General features: G+C 43.3%; 1 protein-coding gene across 2 annotated transcripts in view; it reads left to right on the top strand.

The window, feature by feature from the left end:
• nlgn3a (neuroligin 3a) overlaps positions 1 to 22969 on the top strand; it is a 189173-nt gene that overhangs the window by 2325 nt on the left and 163879 nt on the right. The window contains exon 2 of one of the 2 annotated variants that reach the window (XM_080774450.1): positions 17578 to 17637. The exons of the other annotated variant lie outside the window; for it this stretch is intronic. Within the exon in view, the coding sequence (XP_080630576.1) occupies positions 17578 to 17637 (60 nt within the window). The remainder of the gene's footprint in view (positions 1 to 17577; positions 17638 to 22969) is intronic. 2 annotated transcript variants of the gene reach the window in all.

Below are 22969 nucleotides of genomic sequence, written 5' to 3'. Positions count from 1 at the left end.
TTTACGACAGCATTGCATCCAGGCTATACGGTATATCTCATGTGTACACAGTTTTATTTTTATTATTTGTTACTAAGTTAAGATAAATGTTTGCATGATGTTTAGATTTTTGATTGACCCAGAAGCAAAATTGCTCTAAAGTGCTAGAATATAAAATTGGAGGCGAAATGTTCGCTGAAATTTTGGTAATGTTTCAACTTGCTTTGACGGCACTTAAGACAACCCGGGCTTATTGGAAGAATTTGTCACGCACGACATCTGAAAGCATCGCGGCCTCCGTTGATTACATTTGCGCTGAAAAAGTGGAAGGTCTTCTCTACTCCCCTGAAATGTAATATTCACAATTGTTCAGATGGGGACAACTATTTGACTGGCATGACAGCTTTCATCCATCCAAGGAGCTAATGATCTGAAACCCTGTGCCATAATAAAAGTGCAGTGCAATTTTCTATTACCGACAGGTGAAATCTGAATGCTATTAAGAGACAATTCTTAACTTGTCTAAATCCACCAGAAAACTGGGCAAGGAGCCTTAAAGGGAGAAGTGTTTTTCTCTATCCGGGCTGCACTATATCCCATCGTTATTTCCATCACGCAGATCGGCCAGAAAAATGTTCCACCTATTTTTATGTTCAATGTTGAACTTTTAATGCTGAATCACCACATTGCCTTATAGACGTAGTCCTTTTTAACAATGTTTATTTCCCCCACGGCGTCGTTTCTATTACATATATTACAGTAGTTCCCGGTCCCCGTCAAATACCTAATAACAGCCAATGCTCAAATGTAACTTAATGGATAATTGGAAGTGGCATTACCTCTGTAAGGTGTGTGCACTGTTACTGTATGTTTCCCCAGAGGATTGTACAGTATTTGACAGATGCACCGAACACTATTCCATATAGGTAAAACAAATTCAACATTACAAGGAAACGACCAGGAGGAAAATGGTTTCTCAGGTTGACTTATCCTTTAAGACTCTGAACATTTGTAATTCCACAGCAAGCATTCCGTTTCAGCTCGGAGGCCCTATGCTGCCCAATCCCACAGAGGCACGAGGCCACCATTGGCCTCTCTCTCTGGCGTGTACACTCAAATGCTTTGGTAAACCAATTTTTTATTGAAGTCGCACTAGCCCTCCAGGCACTTCTGCTTCTGAATAAGTCCCCGGTTGTGCAATGTACGTGTGGACATATCTCTTTAATATTCCCCTCCGCTTGGAGTTTTTCAATTATCTTTCACATGTTTCGTAATGAGAAAAATGGGTTTTATCGTACTGTACGTTGGTTTTTACAGACACTCTGTCGTGCTGAGTGGTGATTGTTGAGATGCTAGTTATTTCCTGTAAGCATAAAGGCTGCATGTGATTTTCAATCTCACAATGTTGTCAGGTGTAAACCTTGCATACAAACTTTATTTTAAGGAAATAGAAGATCCAACGGATCCAGTGTAGTAATTAATAATTATTTAGTCACAAGTACTAGAAAAAATAGCCGATGTACAATCTCACAACACGTGGCGTTGTGATGAACTGTGAGCTTGTAGATCGTAAAGTGAGCTTGTAGATCGTAAATTTGTGTTACTTTTGTGCGACAACAAAATAGGGCATTCATTTATATATATACCGGTATACGCTTTACATAAACAGTAAAAAGTATATACTGTTTTAATCTACTGCAGCCTCATATATGTTGAAACTTAAATACAGGAAACATAATTCATTCATTCCAAGGCTATGTAGAGATTATACTCGTGTTTCGTTTTGGATAAGAGGCTATCACACCAGAAAGTTATCTTGTTTGACAACTTCAAAGTGAATCAAAGAACACTTAACAACAGTTTAACAGTCCATCGGTTTCCTCGTTAAGGGAGTGGAAGTGGCTGTATTTCTGTCTGTAATTTCTCATTTTCTCACGTCTTCCATAGAAATTAATAGAGTGATCTGTTTCCTATTACGCGTTCTGAGGAGCCTCTAATGGAGGAAGGCTATACGACAGAGTAGAGTCATACACACTGGGAATACTGGATGTCATGTCGCTGTTCAGCAGGAAACCTTGTATGTCCAAAACTGTAACGCTTCAGAAAACTGAAAAGAAGGATGGTCTTCCTGATAGGACTGCCCACTGAGCATTTAAAGTGTCTAAAGGGCTGCATAGAAATGGGTTATAAGTAACTGGTCTAAAAAAACACTTTCATTTTTAGAACAGTTATATAACCCATTTTTAGACAGACGTCTAATAGCCGAATATTGCTCATTGGGTGCCGGGTGGACTATGCCTGGCCTCTTTCTCTGAGCCAGGCCTAAACCTGACCGCATACCAAACACGGAGATATTATATAATGAAAAGTATTAAGAAGAGCTTGTGGCTAAATAACAGTAGACACACCTTCACTTTCAAATGTTTTTCAAAAATATCAAAAGAAAAAAAAACTGTCAGGTGAAAAGAAGCGACTTGGACTCCTCATGCATGGAAGGAAGCATGCATAGTTGGAATAACGTGTTCCTTCCACACGCTACGTCCAACCTGGGAAACTCCCCACCCTGTCAGCGGAAAAGAAGTGGCTTGGACTCCTCATGCATTGAAGGAAGAATGAGGTCAGTCCTTTGCTCTCCCCAGGTTTGCAGAGGGAGTGTAGCGCCCAGGATTACATTAGATAATTGACACTGGGTGGAAAAAATGGGCTACAAAAATCGTGGGATAAAAAAAATTAAGAAACGTCATTGTTAATGTGACGATGCGTGGTGAGATTGTAGATTGGTTAGTTTAGCTACTTTAATTTACATAAAAAACCTTAAAAATAATAGAGAATTGGATATAAAAGGTTTCAGCCCCCCTCCAGTGACGATATCTACCACATCTCCATTTACGGTTTTATAAAGTCTGTATTCTCTGTGAGCACGGTTCCTCTGGAGGAAAAGGGCTGATTAATTTTCAGAAAGAAGTGCGCCTTTTGACTCTTGATGAAATTGTTTTATGACTGTTGCCAAGCAACTGTATGTGGTCATGACAGGAGAGCGCAGTGAATGGTCCCCCCTTAGCTCTCACAGAGCACTTGTGTCTCAATGGTCAGGCCCACCGCATGAATACAATACAATGAAGCTTGTTATATACTGTATGTACAATGTGTACATCCCACTCTGTACGGAGCAAAATGTAAATCTATTATGATAATATGCACAGGAGTATAGGCTTGTAAGAATAAAGAATATAATATGTGACCAGCTCCATTGTTTTAAGACACTAGTCGGCGCTAATGGAACTCTTGGAACAATTGACCAAAATACATTTGATTTAGTTTTTCGTTTTTAGCCATATGAACATAGTTCGAATGTTAAAGAAGGTTTTTATTCCAACAGATAGTCGTTTTAGAGTCATTAAATCATTACAATTACATTGCAAAAATGCCTCTGTTTTTACAGTTTATTTCCGTATTTTGGGGGTGTGAACATTCCTGCACGTATTTACATAGTATGGTTTTGATTGGCCATAGCTATTGTTCTCCAGTTTCACGCAGCCGATCACCGCCCAAAGGTAGCAACGTGTTTCAGGCTGTGAGTAAACACAACATCATTCTTGTTGTGATGGCTAGTAACTTTGAATCAGCACGCTTGCTTAACACTTTGAATGGAAGAACACAAGACAGTCTCCTGGAAGGATTTATTTTGGAATTCATACATGGTGGCAGTGACTTGGATTTAAGCCCAAACCACACCAAAGGGTCGAGACGGTTTTTATGCGCTGTCCCTGCGGTGTGATAATGTCCTGTTGCACGTTGACGCGTTTGGACCCAAGGAGTTGCATGGTGACCCTTTGGTGTGGTTAGGGCTTTAGAGCTCACGGACAAATCTGACGATGATGATGAAGACCATGGCATTGTTTTTGACCAAATCAACAGCAGTTTGTGTTGTGATAACGAGGAGGACGAATCTGGTGGGACAGCTGGCCCAGGTGGCGTAAAGGCCGGCATCGCCTCGCTTTTACTTTTACCAAATTGATAATATAATGGTATCAATTTGAAGAGTGCAAGAATATGTTTAGTGTAACAGAAATGGATACAAAATACAATATATAGTTTTACTAAAGCCCACCGTAGATACTGAGGGCTGTATTTTGCGTGTCTTAAGTACCAGGTCTTATTCCCTAACTTGAGTAAACTAAAGACCTGGAGGCGTGATCAATGCCATTTGGCTATTCTGAGTGGCCAAAGAGCATTGACCACGCCTCCAGGTCTTTAGTTTACTCAAGTTAGGGAATAAGACCTGGTACTTAAGACACGCAAAATACAGCCCTGAGAGTTCTTTAACCCATATCTAGACCTGAGACCGGTTCTAAAAACGTTACGTTTACGAAAATTATTTTCTAAAAAAATCTTAGAAATGCATTTCTGCTTTATTTATGATGTTGACAGTAACAGAGAGGAAGGGCAGGCGGTCGTATTTAAACCCAGTTTTATGTACGTAGTATATGTGCACGCTTATCAAAAATTGGTGGTCTGTGGCTCAAATGCCGAATAAATAATGGACCTTGATGTGAAATGTTGAAAACCCTCTGACTGTACTGTATGCTATTGCAGGCAGGCAGCGTGTGGTACATTTGCATCAGAGATGTACAACAGCTCACGTTCCTCCTGGAAATGACAGGAAAGCTCTCCGACCATGAGCTGTAGCTGTGTTGTCCCCGCAAAAAGATCAAAGACTGATTGACTCTCATGAGCCACTGCCGGTCAGACAGCTCAAGACTCTGCTTGCTCTCCGGGCCAGACAGATGTGCAGATGTTAGTCAGTACAGCTGCTTGTTATTCAACGGATGGCCAAGTGCCATGGGGAGACAGCAGTGAGCAGTGACTTGCAATCAGGTCACTGGAATATCTTTCACCGTCTTCTGCATCTTCCGTCATACTATTTCGTTATTTTGACGTGAACTTGATGGTGTGCGGCATCGTCACGATTAAGACACTAAGACCTGGAACTTGGACCTGAACCTGGAGTTTGGAGATCTGCTTTTTTATCGTGAAAACGTGTGCAAATCTTTGAATAATACTGTATGTTCTTTCACGGTGAACGTTTTAACTCAAATCTTTGCTTCTGGAAGGTCCCTGAAACAACTTATTTTCAGATGGGGGTCGGCAGCCATTTACATATAATGTTGGGGGTCCTTGACATGAAATAGTTTGAGCACCACCACTGAAAACTCATGATTTAGAAGACCCAATGGGTTTAAGTCAGCGTTGCCTAACTTGCCTATGTCATTCCAATTCACGAGAGCGGCCCCGTCCGTGTCTGTGGTGGTCACACAAGTTGTCATTGAGTGAGCAACAGACTCGACCTTCCCCTTGTTATTCCGGTCACACCGCAATGTCCAAAGCGGGGCGAGCGGCAGAGGTCGCGTGGAGGTGGCCCAAACCTGCAACATCAGCACGGTAAACCACAAACACCCACCGCTGGACCGGCCGTGAAGGAGCATTATTGTCCCGTCACAGGACACACAGTAGAGTGGCAGAGAGCCCCGAGATGCCATGGCCTCGGTCGCGTCGCTCACGTTCAGTGCTGGAAAGTAACTAAGTACATTTACTTAAAGGACGGCGTCACCCATTTTCAGGCTATATCTTCATAATTGGTGCTCATTAATGCTTTAATTAATGCTCTCATAGGAGAGCTGTGGACACCCGCCTTACCAGTGACATCATCTTTTGACATATATATTTTTGAGAGGCACTAGCCCCTCCTATATCCATATATAGTGTATGTTCACAAACTATAAATTCCCATTGACAATGAACCGATCATAATGTCTGAGCAAATAGGCATATTTTTTATTTTACGTCATGATGATGCACGATGATAAGAGTACCCCTCACTTGTATTACAGTGAGAACAATGGCTTCCATTATTTCCAGGAATAGAAAACCTGCAGTTTTGCTTGGATTCCCATTGATGTCATTTGTAGGCGGGTTTCTGATCTGTCCACTCAACAGCCCTCCTGTGAAACACAGATCGTTGCTGTCAGGAGGAAACCACCTAACTTCTTTTTTAGGTTTCCGATCAGTGCTATTGAACACCCTTTTTTGTTTGTGTGTTGGTTAAAAAAATATTGAACCAATGCAAAGTATTAAAAGGCGCTTTGGACAAAACCTCTTAACTCCATTGGACCTGTGTTTAAAGAAACGAACTCCACCACCTTTTCCCCTCTCATGTAAGTAATTGACAATACGTAAAGTCACAACACCAACTTTTATGAGGCAGTATTGCTTTGTTTTCAAAATATAAGGTTTTCTTCATTTCACGAAAAACACATTTTTCATTTTCTGAAAAATGAACATTTTGGAGTTGGTGCAGTAGGTGGTTTCTTCCCGACAGCAGAGATATTATATAATCAGCGTTAGTGAGGACCAATTATATGAAGATAGGTTGAAAATGGGAGCAGTGCAGAGATGATTTGAATCCAATATTTAGGAAAAGGCATGGAAGGGGAACCTTCTGAGAGCTTCACGGGCAAAGACAATCAACTTCAAAACCTCAAAATGGGTCAGAAAGACACTCTAGTGTTAAGTAAAAACAAATGTGAGTACTTTTTCCACCACTGGGGGGGGGGGGGGTAATGATGTGCGGGGCAACACACAGCTAAGCACTATTCTGTCCCTCGGCGATAGATTGGCTTCGCGACGGCGGGTCAATTTCAGTGGTGGAGGGAAACACGGATGAGGTCAATCCTTATCTTCCCCAAAAAAGTTTATACCTCCTTTAATTGATTGCTTGAACTTTAATAGAGATCAGTAAACTCTGAGATGGGCTTTGATGAGCTCCTCCTTTGTGGTGAAAAGAGTTTGGGGTGGTCATGATAAGGTGCAGGCTACCATGCTGCTTAAGTTTATCTTTTCACATTATCTTTGGGCTGGTGTGGGTTTACTCTATGTCCCTTTTTTATAATGCACCTAATGTCCTCAAAGCACCTCGCGGCGCTTTCCCTTCTCTCGTTTCTGAGAGACAGCGGGGAATCGACTGTAAACACAGCGCTCATCACTGGAAGTGCGGGAAAAATCTATGGAGGTACATAAATCCATGTACCTCTTGGCTTGATTGTGGTGGATATGCGGGAATATACACAGAGGTGGCCATGCTGCTGCGTGTAATAATGCTGCAGCCACACAAGGTGCCAAACCTGTAGATTAACGACCCCAGCAGAAAAAAAATGGGACAACGTTTTTTTTCTTTTTCTATCCTATACCCGGAGGCTGACCTCCCGTTACTGGAGAGCTCTGAAAACTGCAGAAAGATGCCCGTTCCCTGGTTAGACTGTGTCCCGGCCATGGCACGCTATAACACACTGTGCTAATCCTTTTGGATGGCAAATCTCAACCCTGCCTGGGGGAAGAGAGAGGGCTGTGGGGGTGGGGGGGCGTTGGCACCTGCGTGCCAACCCCAAGGCAGAATCCCCTTTTCCTCTTTTTCCCCACCATTTTCTCTCATCAATGAAAAGCAGTGGTGAAAAGAGTAACTAAGTACATTTGCTTTACTACTGTACTTAGTACACTTTTGAGGTAATTTGTACTTTACTTGATGCATGGCAAAAAATATATATACTTTTACTTCTACTCCGCTATACATTTCAAAGGCAAATGTTGTACTTTTACTCCACCACTACAATTATTTGACAACTTGTAGTTACCAGTTGCTTTGTAGATCTTTTATACATTTACCACTATCACCGCATTGTGAGCTTGTAGATCGGCTATTTTCAAAAGATTTCTTATACATTTGAAATCATGAAATGGAACATTCTGCATAACGAGTGCTTTCTACTAATGGTACTTTATGTAAATTTTGATGCCAATACTTTTGTGGTTTTATACATGTAGTACATTTTACATTCTGGACTTTTACTTGTAACGGAGCATTTCTACATTGCAGCAGGCTATACTTTTACTTAGGATAATGCAAAAAAATACCAAGAATTGATTAAATCAATTAATTACCAGCTGCATTATTATTATCTGCGGGGGTCCGCTATAACTGCCTCTGTGTGAGTTTCAGCGCAGTAGTTTAGGTAGGAACCAAAATTCCCCGACATTTTTGCGGTGCGCACAGAAACAGTGCATCGTGGTTTAGCCAATGAGAAAGCCAGCTGGACTATAGACTACTAGTTTGCACATCGATGATAGACTGAGCTTGCTATTGCATAGCAGCTGGTATAAAGTGAGTACTTTTTCCACCAGTGATGAAAAGCTAACTAATGTGACAACCGTGACAACCATCAGTAAAAATAGATCAATTGAAGCAGGAGCAATCATGGTGAAAAATGTTCTGGAGCATTCCTTTGAACTGACCAAAGGATGGCAGGGAGCTCAGTTTTAAAGAGTTTTGGAGTTCATAAATGAGTGCCGACCGTCGTTGTGAAGTGGATCTTCACACACACACACACACACACGGGGCCAGAGTTGGCCCCAGCCAAGCAGACAGCCAGGGCTCCGTTTATGACAACTTAAGATGCAAGACGCGGCTTAAGCAGGAAGTTCCCATTCAGCCACAACCTCCCCTGCGGCTGCTCTCTGGCCAACTCTCTCACTGTCCGCCCCGAGACAACCCTCGTTGTTATCCCCCAGCCAAGGATGAATAAGAGAACATGTTGGTGCACAGCCCGGAAAGTCTTACAAAATAAAGCCAGCCATCTTCATGTTAAAAAGATGCAAACATTTTGTTTTGGGGGATGAAATGCAAAACCTTCTGGTAAAGTGGCAGAGAGACAAATTTGTTTTTGTACTAGTGACAAAGGCGATCCCCCCCCCCCCTCCCCAAAAAACTGTTTATGTCTGCATGTGATTTCAATTTTTTCTCGCTTTGAAATTGAACTCCTTAACTAAAATAATTCTCCTGCTTTTAAGTGTTTATTATAGCATCATTGTAGGCGTTACGACCGGCGCGAATGGTTCTGAAATAAACCTTTACAAAATACAGAACATTATTTTGTCCGTTTTATGTGTGAAAGAGACTTACATTAAGGAGCTTATAAACGTTGGTGGCTCATGAGTGGGTTTTCAGAAACGTACCAGTGCACTGCGTCTATATTATATTTCCTTAATATGCGGAATCTAGTAAATATCACCAGGGTTAAAGAACAACACGCAGTGTTGGCATCCACGCTGCCATGATTACTGGAAATGAATCCATATTTACACTAAATATCTTCACTGAAAATCACACGACGCGTCTGGTTGACAGACGGCAGATCTATCTATTTCCACCGAACGCTCATGCTAGGGTTCACGAGGTTGAAATCTAATGGAGCCTCTCTCTCTCTCTCTCTCTCTCTCTCTCTGCACAGCAACAACATCGCCCACAGGGACGGAGGCCAGTACAATGTGCATTCACATATTCATTCATCTATTATTTTCACTCTCTATTTCTCTCTCACACATGCACACGTCACACACACATACAGAGGCTGAAAAGACAATGTACTCTTCCCAGTTGTGGTATAGCAGTAAGGGGGAGTGAGGTACAGCTCGACCTTTTCTCTCCTGTCTCCTGTATGTGTTGGAGGAACATGCATGGTCGCAGATGGACACCTTGGCTATAGCCTTTTATGGGGCGTGTGTATATTTCGGGAGCAGCTGAGGCGCAGTGTGAGTTTTGGCTGTCCTTTACGGCGGGATTACTGCCTCCTTAACCTTTTAGCTGCATTCTCCATCATTCTCTCTTATGTGCGTCCCTCCCCAAGCTGTTCCATAACCTCTAGAAGGCATACTGACAGGACGACAGGAGAGAGGAGGAGACTGCAACACTGTGTAAATATGCAGTGGTGGAAAAAGTAACTCCATTTCGTAAAAGTATCAATGCTGCAATGTAGAAATACCTCTGTTAAAAGTAAAAGTCCGGAATTCAAAATGTGCTTGAGTAGACGTACATAATTATTGCTGTCGAAATGTACTTAACAGTTTGACGAAACCGGAAATCAACACATGCTGTGGGCTGCTAGGGCTTCTGGGAAATTGAGGCCAATGCAAATGAACGGGGTACAACGCCTCATGGAGGAGGGTCTTGTGGCGCACCAAGATGGCGGGTGGTGCGATTGTTCATAAAAAACGGACAAAAAGATTTCGCCGGATTTTCACGGATACTTCAGCGTATGCTCTAAACTCTAAAGGTAATAAAACAATAGCGGCAGCGTAGAATATTTGATTAAAATGGGGGTAAAGCGTGATTCGCAGTAGAACTGTTAAAGTACCAAAAGTAAAAGTAAAAGTACTCAATATGCAGAAATGTTCCATTTCACCTTTTCAATGTATAAAAACTTTGGCCGAAAATGTAGGCTATATACAGTTGATAGACAGTTAATATACAGGCTGAAGTGGTTAATGTATGTTAGTAACTAAAGTTTTCAAATAAATGTAGCGAAGCAAGTGCAATACTTGGATTTGAGATGTAGCGGAGCAGAAATACTCATGTACAGTATAAATACCTCTACATTTAGGTAGGGTAACGATATTATAGTAACTGCATTTCAAGAATCGAACATTGATTAAGCAGATAATCGATTGTACTATTAATACTACATTTATGTGCGTGGTATTTAGCAATTTTTAGAGGAAAAAAGAAAAAGAGGGGTTTAATTACTTAGTTTAAAATGTATTTTAAATAGTTACTAATAGATCGATTTCAAATAATTGAATCGGATCGTATCGTCATAATGAACCAATATCGTCCATGTATCGTATCGTCAACCATGTATCGTGATACGTATCGTATCGCTGTTAACATGTATTGTTACACCTCCCTACTATAGAGTGTGCTGACCATATAAGGAGTTCATCTTCATACCCAGTTAACCTTAGGTTTCTCTTTTGGTTAGAGGGCCCAGCCTTCATCCAATCAGGATGAGAGGGGCCTTCCTCCAATCATGATTGAGTGGGGGCGGGCCTTGGTGCACAGGCTGTTGGCCTGTTGCACGTCCCCCCACAGTAGAGCATGTGCATGTGCACATCTTGTTACCAGGGCTGGCCGGGGGGTTTTCCAAATACTCCTTTAAGAAAAGTCTCCACTGGAAATATGATCACCTGAGGATTACACACGCTGAATAGAACGGCTCCGAATTGTCAAGGTTGGAACGTTTCACATTTCACCGCGAGTCCCTTTCCACACGTTGACCTTTCTGCTGTTTAACTCCAAGGCCCATCTATTGTCTGTGAACTGCTTATTTATTATTTATTTAATTTTCTTCAAAAAGGACAGGCAGTTAACATTCAGGCCCTCCGCAACGTATCGAGTGAATTGTAGATTCAGTCAGACTCAAGAAGTATTACAGCTGTGTGTGTGTGTGTGTGTGTGTGTGTGTGTGTGTGTGTGTGTGTGTGTGTGTGTGTGTGTGTGTGTGTGTGTGTGTGCGCGACTGTGCAGTGCGTGCGAGTGTGTGAGTGCATGTGTGCGTGACATCAATTCACAATTTAGGCATTTAGCAGACGCTCTTAATCCAGAGTGATTTACATAATCTACATAATCTTACATAAACAAGAACAACACCTGGTAATACAAGTGCATAGAAATAGTCAACTAGTAAACTATAGAAGCTATCATCCGTCTAACAGTAAAATATCCATATATTGAAACTATAAACACTATACACAGATACATAACGACCTGGCATCTGTCTACATTGTTGTTGTTGTTGTTGTCGACATGCAATCTACTGTAATTGACATGCACAAGTCCAAGGCATGCTCTTCCTTCCAACTGTCCCATTATTCACAGTTTCCTGCTATTGAAATGTTAATTTTCCTTGGTGAGCAGGTGAGCCCCTCACACGTGGCGTCTTCCAAAACGGAGCTGATGAATAGAGCCATTTGCTAGAGTTTGTTTATCAGGGCTGCATCAATAATCGCTGTTATGCTGATGGGGGCTACGGGCCATTATGAAGCGCTGTTAATTATCACGTTTGGAAGGCCTCGTGGGAATAATAACAGTGATGTTTTTTTTTTCTTTTTTAACACGCTCGTTACCCGACACTGTTTGAAAAGGCTACGGTCCTGCTGTGTCCGCCTCTCAGCTAGCAGCTCAGCTTGTTTAAATGTTACTTTAATACCCTACCTTTAAGTAAATGTACTGCATGTACTTAGTTACTTTCCACCACGTCTGCCATTTCTAATTCAGCTCCCAGATGTGACGCAGACAGCCAGACGGGGTGATTCAAAGTGACATAGTATCCCTGTTGACATATGCCATGTAATTCATACCTGTCTGAAGTACTATCGCTCAATACTGTACTTAATCTGGCCCTCGCTCTTTCACAGCATTACCGCACAACCCATTTCAGAGCCAACACTCGCTTAATAAATCATATTGATTTTTCCCAAAGCACATTGACTTAGCTCGGTAACGGTTAAAATTTGTATGAAACGTATTTTATTTATTAGACATTCAGAGATGGAAGGGCATGCCTGCATGGAGTTTAAAGTCAAGTTGCAAACATTCATTTGAAATGTCTTATTTCCTCCCGTGCCCATTATCTGTGAATAAAAACACAAATATTGAGTGTAAAAAAATACTTCTTAATGCTTATGTTTCGCACCCAGCGATTTGTTAGACCAACATTCAGAGATGGAAGGGCAGGCCTGCATGGATTTTGAAGTCAAGCTGAAAACATTATTTTGAATTTTCTTCTTCCCGCAAAAACACACCACGATTGGTGGAGCGATGCGATCCGTTTTCAATCAATAAACTTCGTCTTTTGGATAAAACTTCGTCTTGGGCAGAAAGGACGGTGAACTTCGTCCTGGGCTTTTGGGGGGTTAACATGTGCCTTGTACTCCATATCTGGTACTGTTTTGTATAATCTTACACTTTCGCATTAAGATGCATCTCAAGTATCCTCATAAATTGGATTTCTCTTTCATTTGCAAAGTACTGTAAATAGAAATCAGAAGCATGACAACTTCCCTCTGCAATTTAATGCAAATTCCCTAGAGAACACAAATCAGTCGAAATGCCTTTAATTACCAAGCAAACAAATATACAGCAACCTGCGCTTGGTGACACTGCTGCAGAGATGAATTGAAAATGTACCAAATTAAACAGCAAAAACTTGCATTAAACTTATTACAGAGATTCAATTCACTCAGCGCTAATCTTTTGGCCACAGCATATTTATTGTAGTCAGGTGTGCCTCTGTAGGAGCCTATATAGTCTAGAACAGGGTTGCTGTTTCTGTGGGCGTGTCCGGATTTAAGCTCTCCAACAGCTGCACCTTGTGCACACTGCCTACCGTGAACCATGGGTGCACCTTGTGCACACTGCCTACCGTGAACCATGGGTGCACCTTGTGCACACTGCCTACCGTGAACCATGGGTGCACCTTGTGCACACTGCCTACCGTGAACCATGGGTGCACCTTGTGCACACTGCCTACTGTGAACCATGGGTGCACCTTGTGGACACTGCCTACTGTGAACCATGGGTGCACCTTGTGCACACTGCCTACTGTGAACCATGGGTGCACCTTGTGCACACTGCCTACCGTGAACCATGGGTGCACCTTGTGCACACTGCCTACTGTGAACCATGGGTGCACCTTGTGCACACTGCCTACCGTGAACCATGGGTGCACCTTGTGCACACTGCCTACCGTGAACCATGGGTGCACCTTGTGCACACTGCCTACTGTGAACCATGGGTGCACCTTGTGCACACTGCCTACCGTGAACCATGGGTGCACCTTGTGCACACTGCCTACTGTGAACCATGGGTGCACCTTGTGCAAACTGCCTACTGTGAACCATGGGTGCACCTTGTGCACACTGCCTACTGTGAACCATGGGTGCACCTTGTGCAAACTGCCTACTGTGAACCATGGGTGCACCTTGTGCACACTGCCTACTGTGAACCATGGGTGCGTTCGGAAATGCGCCCCGGTTATGTGCTCAGTTTTTGTGCACTGGGCAGTGACGTCATAGAGTGCACTGAGTGTGGCTTATTTTCGAACGACCAGTAAAAACTACCTGTAACATTGAAAGGTAAATCATACCATTAGCATACCTGCTGTTGGTCTACACGTTGATGCGTGTGTAATAATAAAGATCAAAGGACCAATTTTCCTGCCATATTTGGAGTCATACAGCATAGATACAGCCATTGATGACTGACGTCATAGATGAGGCTATAGCCACGTGAATCTGAGATCCATATCGTCTCTGTTTGGATGGAAACCGATGTCCAAAACTGGTACTTTTCAGGATTCTAGCGTAAAAGTGGAAAAAGGAGCAGACCCACAAGCTCAAAATGTGTCGCTTCACACCGTGTTTCGAGCTTGTGGATCTTCTACTTATAGGTAGCATGCTGTAGTACGATCATTCATTTATGAAAACTCCAACTTGTGAGAAGTAAGGGGCGCCCACTGTATGTATATCGGCCACATGACGTCTTATGTCGACTTTTAGTGCCATAAACAAAGTCCATAGACTTGAGTGGCAAAGGATTTACGGTACAAGTGCTCTAAAGAAATCCCATAGACTTGGCTGCCATATGACATAATCTTCAAATGCCATGCATTGGAGGGGTAATCAGTGTCACCCCACAGAAAACATATAATTGGAGCTATGCCATTCCCATGTCAATCCAAAGATCCACATGATTTTTGTACATAATGTAGCCTACAATAGACGGGACGAATGTAAGTTCAAGAGAAAACGTCACTTGTCTTCTGTGTAGTTCTCAGAAAAATGTTGATGCATTTGTTTCACGTAATCGGGCACACAATCTGTATGCCGGATAACGTGAAACAACTAACACCGTGTCTGAAGTCATCGTTTCACAACATCAACATTTCGTGGAGCAATACGCAGAAGACAGGGTACTTTCTTTGTCACACTATAATACATTATTGATCTTCCCACATCAGAACAACACGATTTAGATTAAAAATTGGCAGCGTGTTTACCTTTAAGGACAGGTCGGGAATACAACACAAGTCTCTAGATGGAATTAAATGTGCGATGGTGTGATTATGTTGTTGCAGCACTAACCTGTCAGTCAAGTTACATGCTACAATCACTACAATAGTTCCCGAGGCTATTACGTATTACCTATATCACACTACACTAGATTCTAGGCAGCGGTGGGAGGAGTTGGAGAAGATTCACTCACAATTACAGTAACACATACAAGCTAATAAATGCTAATAAGGATAATCATTTCTTTGGTGGAATTAACAACATCCACTCAAAACTCAGAAATGGATACAAATGGCTGGCTTGTGATAGATGAGCTGCACTCAAAACTGCTTTTTCATGTTGTGTTACTGAAATATAGCGATGTAGCTCTTGCCAAGTTACTCAGGTACATGATGGGGGGGGGAAAAGGTTTACAGTGTCCTCACAAACGGTGTCGGTGTCAAACCAGTACAATCAGTGGAATGCACAGAAAAGTGACAGAGTCCACAGTGCAAACAGTATTATAACTATGTGTCATTCAGTCAGATAACTCATGGTCTTGAATAGATTGAACCAATATTTTGTCATAGAATGAGAATACAAGTGTGGATATAATATAGGCTAATATTTCATCTTGGCATTCGGCTCTGCAAATTCTTTCTCCCTGCTCAGCACAATTAGATCATTAACCATTAAGAGCAGGGAGATAGATACAATAATACAATAACAAACATGACAAGTCTCATACATTTCTACCCAGGGTAGGGGGATCTATTGTTTCCTCTGCTGCTCAGACCCCACTATATATACTATTCCAGGTTGAGGGGGTGGGAGGGGTTGCCACCTCCTCCATATATGGGCATAAAAGGGACACAGACATAATAACTGGGTGGGGCATGCATTTCTAACTTGCATCGTTCCATGTAGGCCTGTGGCCAATGGGCACCGCTCTAGTCTATAATAAAAACTCTTTACATTGCAATGTGTGCCCTGAATGAGAGCTGACTGTCCAGGATAACACCAAGTTGTCTATGGAATTAAGACAGTGAGATCATGCATATACAGGGCAGGACTTACCTGGGAAGAAGAGCAGCTCCGTCTATAGTCTTCTCTGGGTTCAGCTTGAGGCGGTGGGAAGACATTCCACTGTGAGATGTCAGCCACACAGTACTTGAGATGTCAGCCAGACAGTATGCACCTGATGGTCTTCCACCTGAGTGCTATAGAGGGAGGGGAGGAGAGAGGAGGTTGAGTGTCCTCAGCATAACAGTGATAGCAGGAGAGCAACACTGCACTACAATCATAAGCTATAACACTACAATCATATAAACTGACAAGAGTAACATTTGATTTGATTCATTTGGATGTCTTTTAGTATGATTGGCCATAAGAGCCCATAGTCTCTAGAGGGAAAATATGTCTAAACCTGAACGTACAGTATGTGAGCATTTACTTTGAGCTTTTTACGTGGATTGAAAACACAATAGCTTTGGCGCTGCCCCTGTGGGGCTTTGGGTGATTGCAGTTCTATTCATCTTTTATGTATTTATACATGAATGTAAATACGGATTAGCTCTATCCCACTGCCAGATGAACCTTAAAGGTGCCAGTTGAACCGTGCCCATACAAAAAGGTCAAAAAGCCCTTTGGGAATCCAGTTGTCTTAGATCCGGAATCACACGGTCAGACTCCTCTTGTGAAGCTCATCATATTGGAGTCTATCGTTAAGGCAGGAGCAATCGTATATTGTTTAGACCTTTATAAGATGGAGGTAGAAACAATTGGATCTGAAGGGTTTTCCCGTTGAATTCCCAAAGGACTTTTATGCAAGGATAAGCCAGTGATGTATGACTCTGTTCTCAGACATGGACGCTGCTGCCTGGGTAAATTATTATGTTTTGCAATTGTTTTGTTTTTTTCCTCTGTCTTTTCTTTCTTTTTTTCCACAATAAATGTTAAGATTTAGTGCATCTGCTATATTGTACACTTATATGGTTATTGTTAGGTGTGTTGATGTGCACACTCTGTGCAGTTCTCTCAGATCCTATTTGGGTGATGTTTATTTATTTATTTGTTTATTTATTAATTTCTGCGTTCACTTCTGCCCATGTTTTTTTTTCTCTGGTGTACCTGCTCTGTATGTTAACGCATTTAGGACTGAGAACAGGTTCTACAAAATGTATTCTAAATCACGACAGTTTCTGAAAAACCTATTTTTCTATATATCAGTGGTGCTCAAAACTATTTAATGTCAAGGACCCCAAAAATTATATGTAATTGGCCGCAGACCCACATCTGAAAAAATGGTGTTCCAGGGACACCCCCCCCTCCCCAAGAGCAAAGATTTGAGTAAAAAACTCGAATTGCGCCACATTTTCAAGTTTTTAGTAGATCTGCTATTTTTCAATTAAGTAGCCTATAACATAATGCTTAAAACACCAAAAGGTGTTCCCGTCCTGAATGGGTTAATGGGAAATGTCCTTTTATAATATTTTTTTCATAATGGGATTCATGTATTCAAAACCAGCAGCACAATTGCTATTCACATGGCGGTGTGTGGTAATGTTGTATAGCCTCTCTTCCCGACCCCTGTGCCGCCAAACATGCTATTTTGAATGTCCCTCTGTGCCTCTCTGTGTCTCTCCCATGCTTCAACATTAGGGGCCAACGCAAAAAAACAGGGCGAAGACTTTTCGGATAACGACGGTGACGAAGATGAAGGTATTTTCCATGGTGAACGGCGACAGTGCATGCTTTTTGGTTTTTCCTTTTTACTCCGTTGTTTCTCTGATCATGTTGTATTGTTGATTTTTATTTTTTTCATTCTTATGTCATCCAACCATGATGGATATTTTGTGAGCTTGTGTGTGTGTGTGTGTGTGTGTGTGTGTGGGGGGGGGGGGGCAGTATGTTTCCAGGTACTGCACAAACCTGGGGCTCTCAAATCACCTTTGAATGCTCCAAAAATAGCAGAATAAAATATACAACGTTTCGACCGCAAGGTCAAATCAGTAATCATAAAGTCATAAAGACCTCGCGGTCGAAACGTTCTTTTGAACATTTCTTTTGCTGCTGTGTCGCTAAATACAGATTTTTGGAGCATTCAAAAGTGATTTGTGAGCTTCTGATTTTGTTAAAGATTTTCTTTTCTTTTTTTACAGTTTGGCTCAGCACCAAATATTGGAGCGTGCATGTTATATTTTTCTCCTAGTACTGCACTCACATTTCATTTCAGTCAAATGGCCGGGCCCGGGCACTAGGCTATAGCTTTGCAGATTCTGATGGATCCGGCAAAGTGTCTGATATAACCAACCCCCGAGGTTGAACCACTTTAATAACCCGCACGTCAGCTGAAGAAACTGTTATTACAAGGGCAACGGCAGGCAGAGAGATCCCTCTCTTTAACGTGCGGCTGGCAGCCGAATTTGGGCCGATAATGGCGAGGAGGGAATGTGAGGTGGTGGTGTAATATCAGAAACGTTCAGCGGGTCTTGCCAGACGATTTAGAGAAGAGGAGGCCCGCCGGTTCAGGAGGCGTGCTGCTGGAGAGGATTAGAGGAGAGAGAGGGGAGGGTGGGTGGGAAATTGCTGCTCAGCAAATCGCATTGTTCACTTTCCATATTTATCTTGGGATATTCCTGGCTCAGGCTGGATCGCTTGCTGAGATTATAGAAACCAAAGAGACGATTCTCTCGCTGTAACAGAAACAGCTTAAGTCTCCCCTTCGAATCCAAATATCAAGCTCTCTATGTCCCCCCCCCCCCCCCTGCAACACTTCAAAGCAGGTGACACTGCAGACGGAATGTCAGACGTCAACCTACTGTAAAGATCCCACCCTATACGGTGTTTATCTGGCGTAGACATGGATTTGTGTGTATGTGCGATGGTGCCAAACAGCATGTGTGAGCAGAATGTGTTTGCGTTTGAGTTTTGTCAACACATGTTGCAGGCATATGGATCCTGCCACGATGCCTTTCTGTGTGCCTTAGCCACGTTAGGTATAGGACTAATCCTATATCACGTAATCATTGCAAATGTAGTCCAGGCGCTTTCCAAGCACCTGGCAAAAAATCCCAACACTGTGTGTGTGAGTGGTTCTTCTCTCAGTGGAACAGACCAGAGGCCAGTTGTGCTGGAGGTCCTGCTTGGAGTATATGGTGTTTGGTGCCCACACTGTGAGAGGCCGGCTGGCCACAGTGGCCAGGGGAACAGCAGGGTTGTTAAACAGCCTGCAGTGTGCTTCCAGTTCCAGCCTCTTGCCAGTGGTCGGTCTCTCTCTCTCTCTCTCTCTCTCTCTCTCTCTCTCTCTCTCTCTCTCTCTGTCTCGCTCTCTGAAGCACCATGCTGGCCTCGACAGGAAGTGTTTCCATGGCACCACTTTGACACGCAGGTGTTTTCTTCCATTTAAGCCCAACGACAAGCTGTTGCCTCTGAAGCCAAATCGCATTCAGTCGATATGCCTTGACGATGTTTGTTTGTGTGTGTGTGTGTGTGTGTGTGTGTAACTTTGTTAGGTTACTGGATTACGTCTGCCATTAAAAATAATCCGTTAAGATTATCCACTGAGAAACTCGCTAGATTATTTTTGGATTACTTTTACGTTACCGGACTATTAAAACCCATTTTCAAATGTTGTGCAAGTTGGTTACGTTGTATTACGTTGATCAGGCGTCATTGCGCCGCCTGATCACGGCCCTGTTGGCCCACATTAATTAACTCTATGGTTAAAAACAAGAATGATAGCCTCTAAGTACATGTATACACCATAGACAATATCCTTTTTATACCTCTTTCTTTATTAACGAATATAATTTGCCACAATCGCCAGCCTATATAAACGTAGGACTGGACAGAGTACAGACAATATGCCATGTAATGAGGCCAATCAGGCCATATAAGCTACAACAAATGCAACGCGTACGCCTATTTCAATTTAACGGTAAAATACAAATAAATCAAAGTTAATTATAGGCTTATAGCTGACAGAAACCGAGGGTAGGCCTCTCTCGACATTCAACAGCACTCTCTTGTGCACGATCTGAGCGCAATCAGTGCAGACTCAGAAATGTTAACAGCTGCCTTTAGTCTATGAAAATGAAATAAAATGTCGACAATGAGGACATTTCCACATTGGTGACAGTCACAAATTAAACGCAAGGAACCACAATGTAAACTAAATATAAAGGCTTAGGCTTACAATAAAATAAGTATAGCCTGACTTCTCAACGTGCCTATTAATGAAATGCACAGCTCAACAGCATACATACTGCAAGGCTGTAGGCTGTGCAGAGGCTTCAAACTTCACAGCATGCATAACAACAAGTAGGTGCATATGTTTTTCAAAACACACAACTACAAACTATTAAAGTGTATACAGGCTTCTCAAAGCATGCTCAAATCAATGCGCAGCAATACTTGTTTAATCCAATGTATCCAAAGTGGTGATTGTAATAGAGGAGAACATGTTTTCAAATCAAAGTAATGCCTAAATATTTCCAATTCCATGGTCGCAACCGTCACCATTTCGCTTGAATCAAATCAGCTGGCTGCTACTGCGCTTTGCTTTTCTGCAGATGCACAGCCACACAGCTGCACAGCCACACAGCTGCACAGCCACACAGATGCACAGCCACACAGCTGCACAGCCACACAGCTGCACAGCCACACAGCTGCACAGCCACACAGATGCACAGCCACACAGCTGCACAGCCACACAGCTGCACAGCCACACAGATGCACAGCCACACAGCTGCACAGCCACACAGCTGCACAGCCACACAGCTGCACAGCCACACAGATGCACAGCCACACAGCTGCACAGCCACACAGCTGCACAGCCACACAGATGCACAGCCACACAGCTGCACAGCCACACAGCTGCACAGCCACACAGCTGCACAGCCACACAGCCACACAGCTGCACAACCACACAGATGCACAGCCACACAGCTGCACAGCCACACAGCTGCACAGCCACACAGCTGCACAACCACACAGATGCACAGCCACACAGCTGCACAACCACACAGATGCACAGCCACACAGCTGCACAACCACACAGATGCACAGCCACACAGCTGCACAACCACACAGATGCACAGCCACACAGCTGCACAACCACACAGATGCACAGCCACACAGCTGCACAACCACACAGATGCACAGCCACACAGCTGCACAACCACACAGATGCACAGCCACACAGCTGCACATCACAGGAGGAATAAGACCCGGGGGAGTCGGGGCTTTATTAATTTTTTTATCTCGCCAACAAAACGAACAGGGGCACATTATTAGTAACAGGATACCTTTTTTTTCCGAAACAACTAAATTGCAAAACTACTGTAACTCGTTAGATACTCAAAAAAGTATGAGGAGAGAGAGCAGCGACCAAGGAGCTCCCCCCGGGTTAGCGTCGGTCAGTTAGTCCGCACTCTGGCATCACGTCACATCTTATATTAACTTTTAGATACGTATACAAATATTAACCAAAATGAGCCATATAAAACCAGAAACCGCGCAAATATTTTCACTATTAAAGTAGCAAGTAAATTGAAACTTTATTGAAAGTAAGGACGCCATGCAGGGTTAATGTGTGCTTAATACATTCATAGGCACCCACAGAGGGTTACACCAAGCCTGTTCAAACACTCAATGACACAGAGAGAGAGAGAGAGAGAGAGAGAGAGAGAGAGAGAGAGATAGAGAGATGCATGACAGCTAAGTGTACTTCATTGCACAGTGTCGAACGAGGACACACAACCAAAGTGCTCCCGTAAACTAATTTCAATCTCCTGTCCCCTCCCGCACATCACGTTGTCCCAAAGTCTCCAAAAGCCTGGTGTTTTGGGATGTCTATAGCCGTGCCAATTATTCCCCGGCTGTCACTGCAGAGCAAAAAGGGCAAAAAAGAAAAGAAAGAGACAAAAGAAAAAGGAAAAAAAAAGAAAAGCCGCACTCTGCTTTGAAAGGCTCAAATGATGCCCTTGTGGAATCGGCCATTAGCAGCAATGCTCATCTTAGAAAGGAAGCCGAGCCGTGGCGGCGGCGCTCCAAATATCTCTCCTTCATATAAATGTGCTTCAAGGGGGCAACGATTCCTCCTCCGCCACCACATCAGAGAGAATGGCATAGTGGCAGAATGGGGAAGAGGAGCAGTCAGTGTGTGAATTGCCCCCATTGTGGATTCATTTCACTTCTCTCTCTCCAGGCCTATAGCCTGAGCCGCTGCGTGCACTGGATGGATGGATGGATGGATGGGTGGAGGGATGGATGGATGTATGGATGGAGGGATGGAGGGATGTATGGGTGGAGGGATGTATGGATGGAGGGATGGAGGGATGGAGGGATGGATGGATGGATGTATGGATGGAGGGATGGAGGGATGTATGGGTGGAGGGATGGAGGGATGTATGGATGGAGGGATGGAGGGATGTATGGGTGGAGGGATGGAGGGATGTATGGATGGAGGGATGGAGGGATGGAGGGATGGGTGGAGGGATGGAGGGATGGAGGGATGGAGGGATGGAGGGATGTATGGAGGGATGGAGGGATGTATGGGTGGAGGAGGGAACCAGTGGAATTAATGTTAATACCCGGACAGGTGGAGCTCAGCTCACAGACCTGGCAACGGCACCTCTCAGAGGGTGCTCAGATGTGTGGTATACAGGGGGGATTGGGGGATGGTTAGAGCTGGAGTCTCAGAATGCCAAATGGCACACACACACACGCAAATACGTATTCATCAGCTGTCAGAGAGGGCTGAGCCTGTCTAGGCCCAAGAGACTCTAGATTCTGTAATTCATGAAATATCTGCAATATTCAAGGCAATGTGTGTGTGTGCGTGCATGCGAGTATGTGTGTGTGTGTGTGTGTGTGTGTGTGTTGTGGGGTGGGGTGGGGGTGTCTGCCTCGCTCCCAACTCCGGGCACAGCACATCGGTGCCGCTGCCATTGCCCATTCGGCAGACGTGGCGGAGAACACAGACCCAACTGTATTTACATGTTGGCCTTTATCTAGCGGCTACAGGAGGCTCTCTCTCTCTTTCTGCTAC

The sequence above is a fragment of the Protomyctophum bolini genome (genome assembly GCF_963924005.1).
Source record: "Protomyctophum bolini genome assembly, chromosome: 10".
NCBI classification, from domain to species: domain Eukaryota; kingdom Metazoa; phylum Chordata; class Actinopteri; order Myctophiformes; family Myctophidae; genus Protomyctophum; species Protomyctophum bolini.
This window is presented reverse-complemented; position numbering and strand designations above follow the sequence as displayed.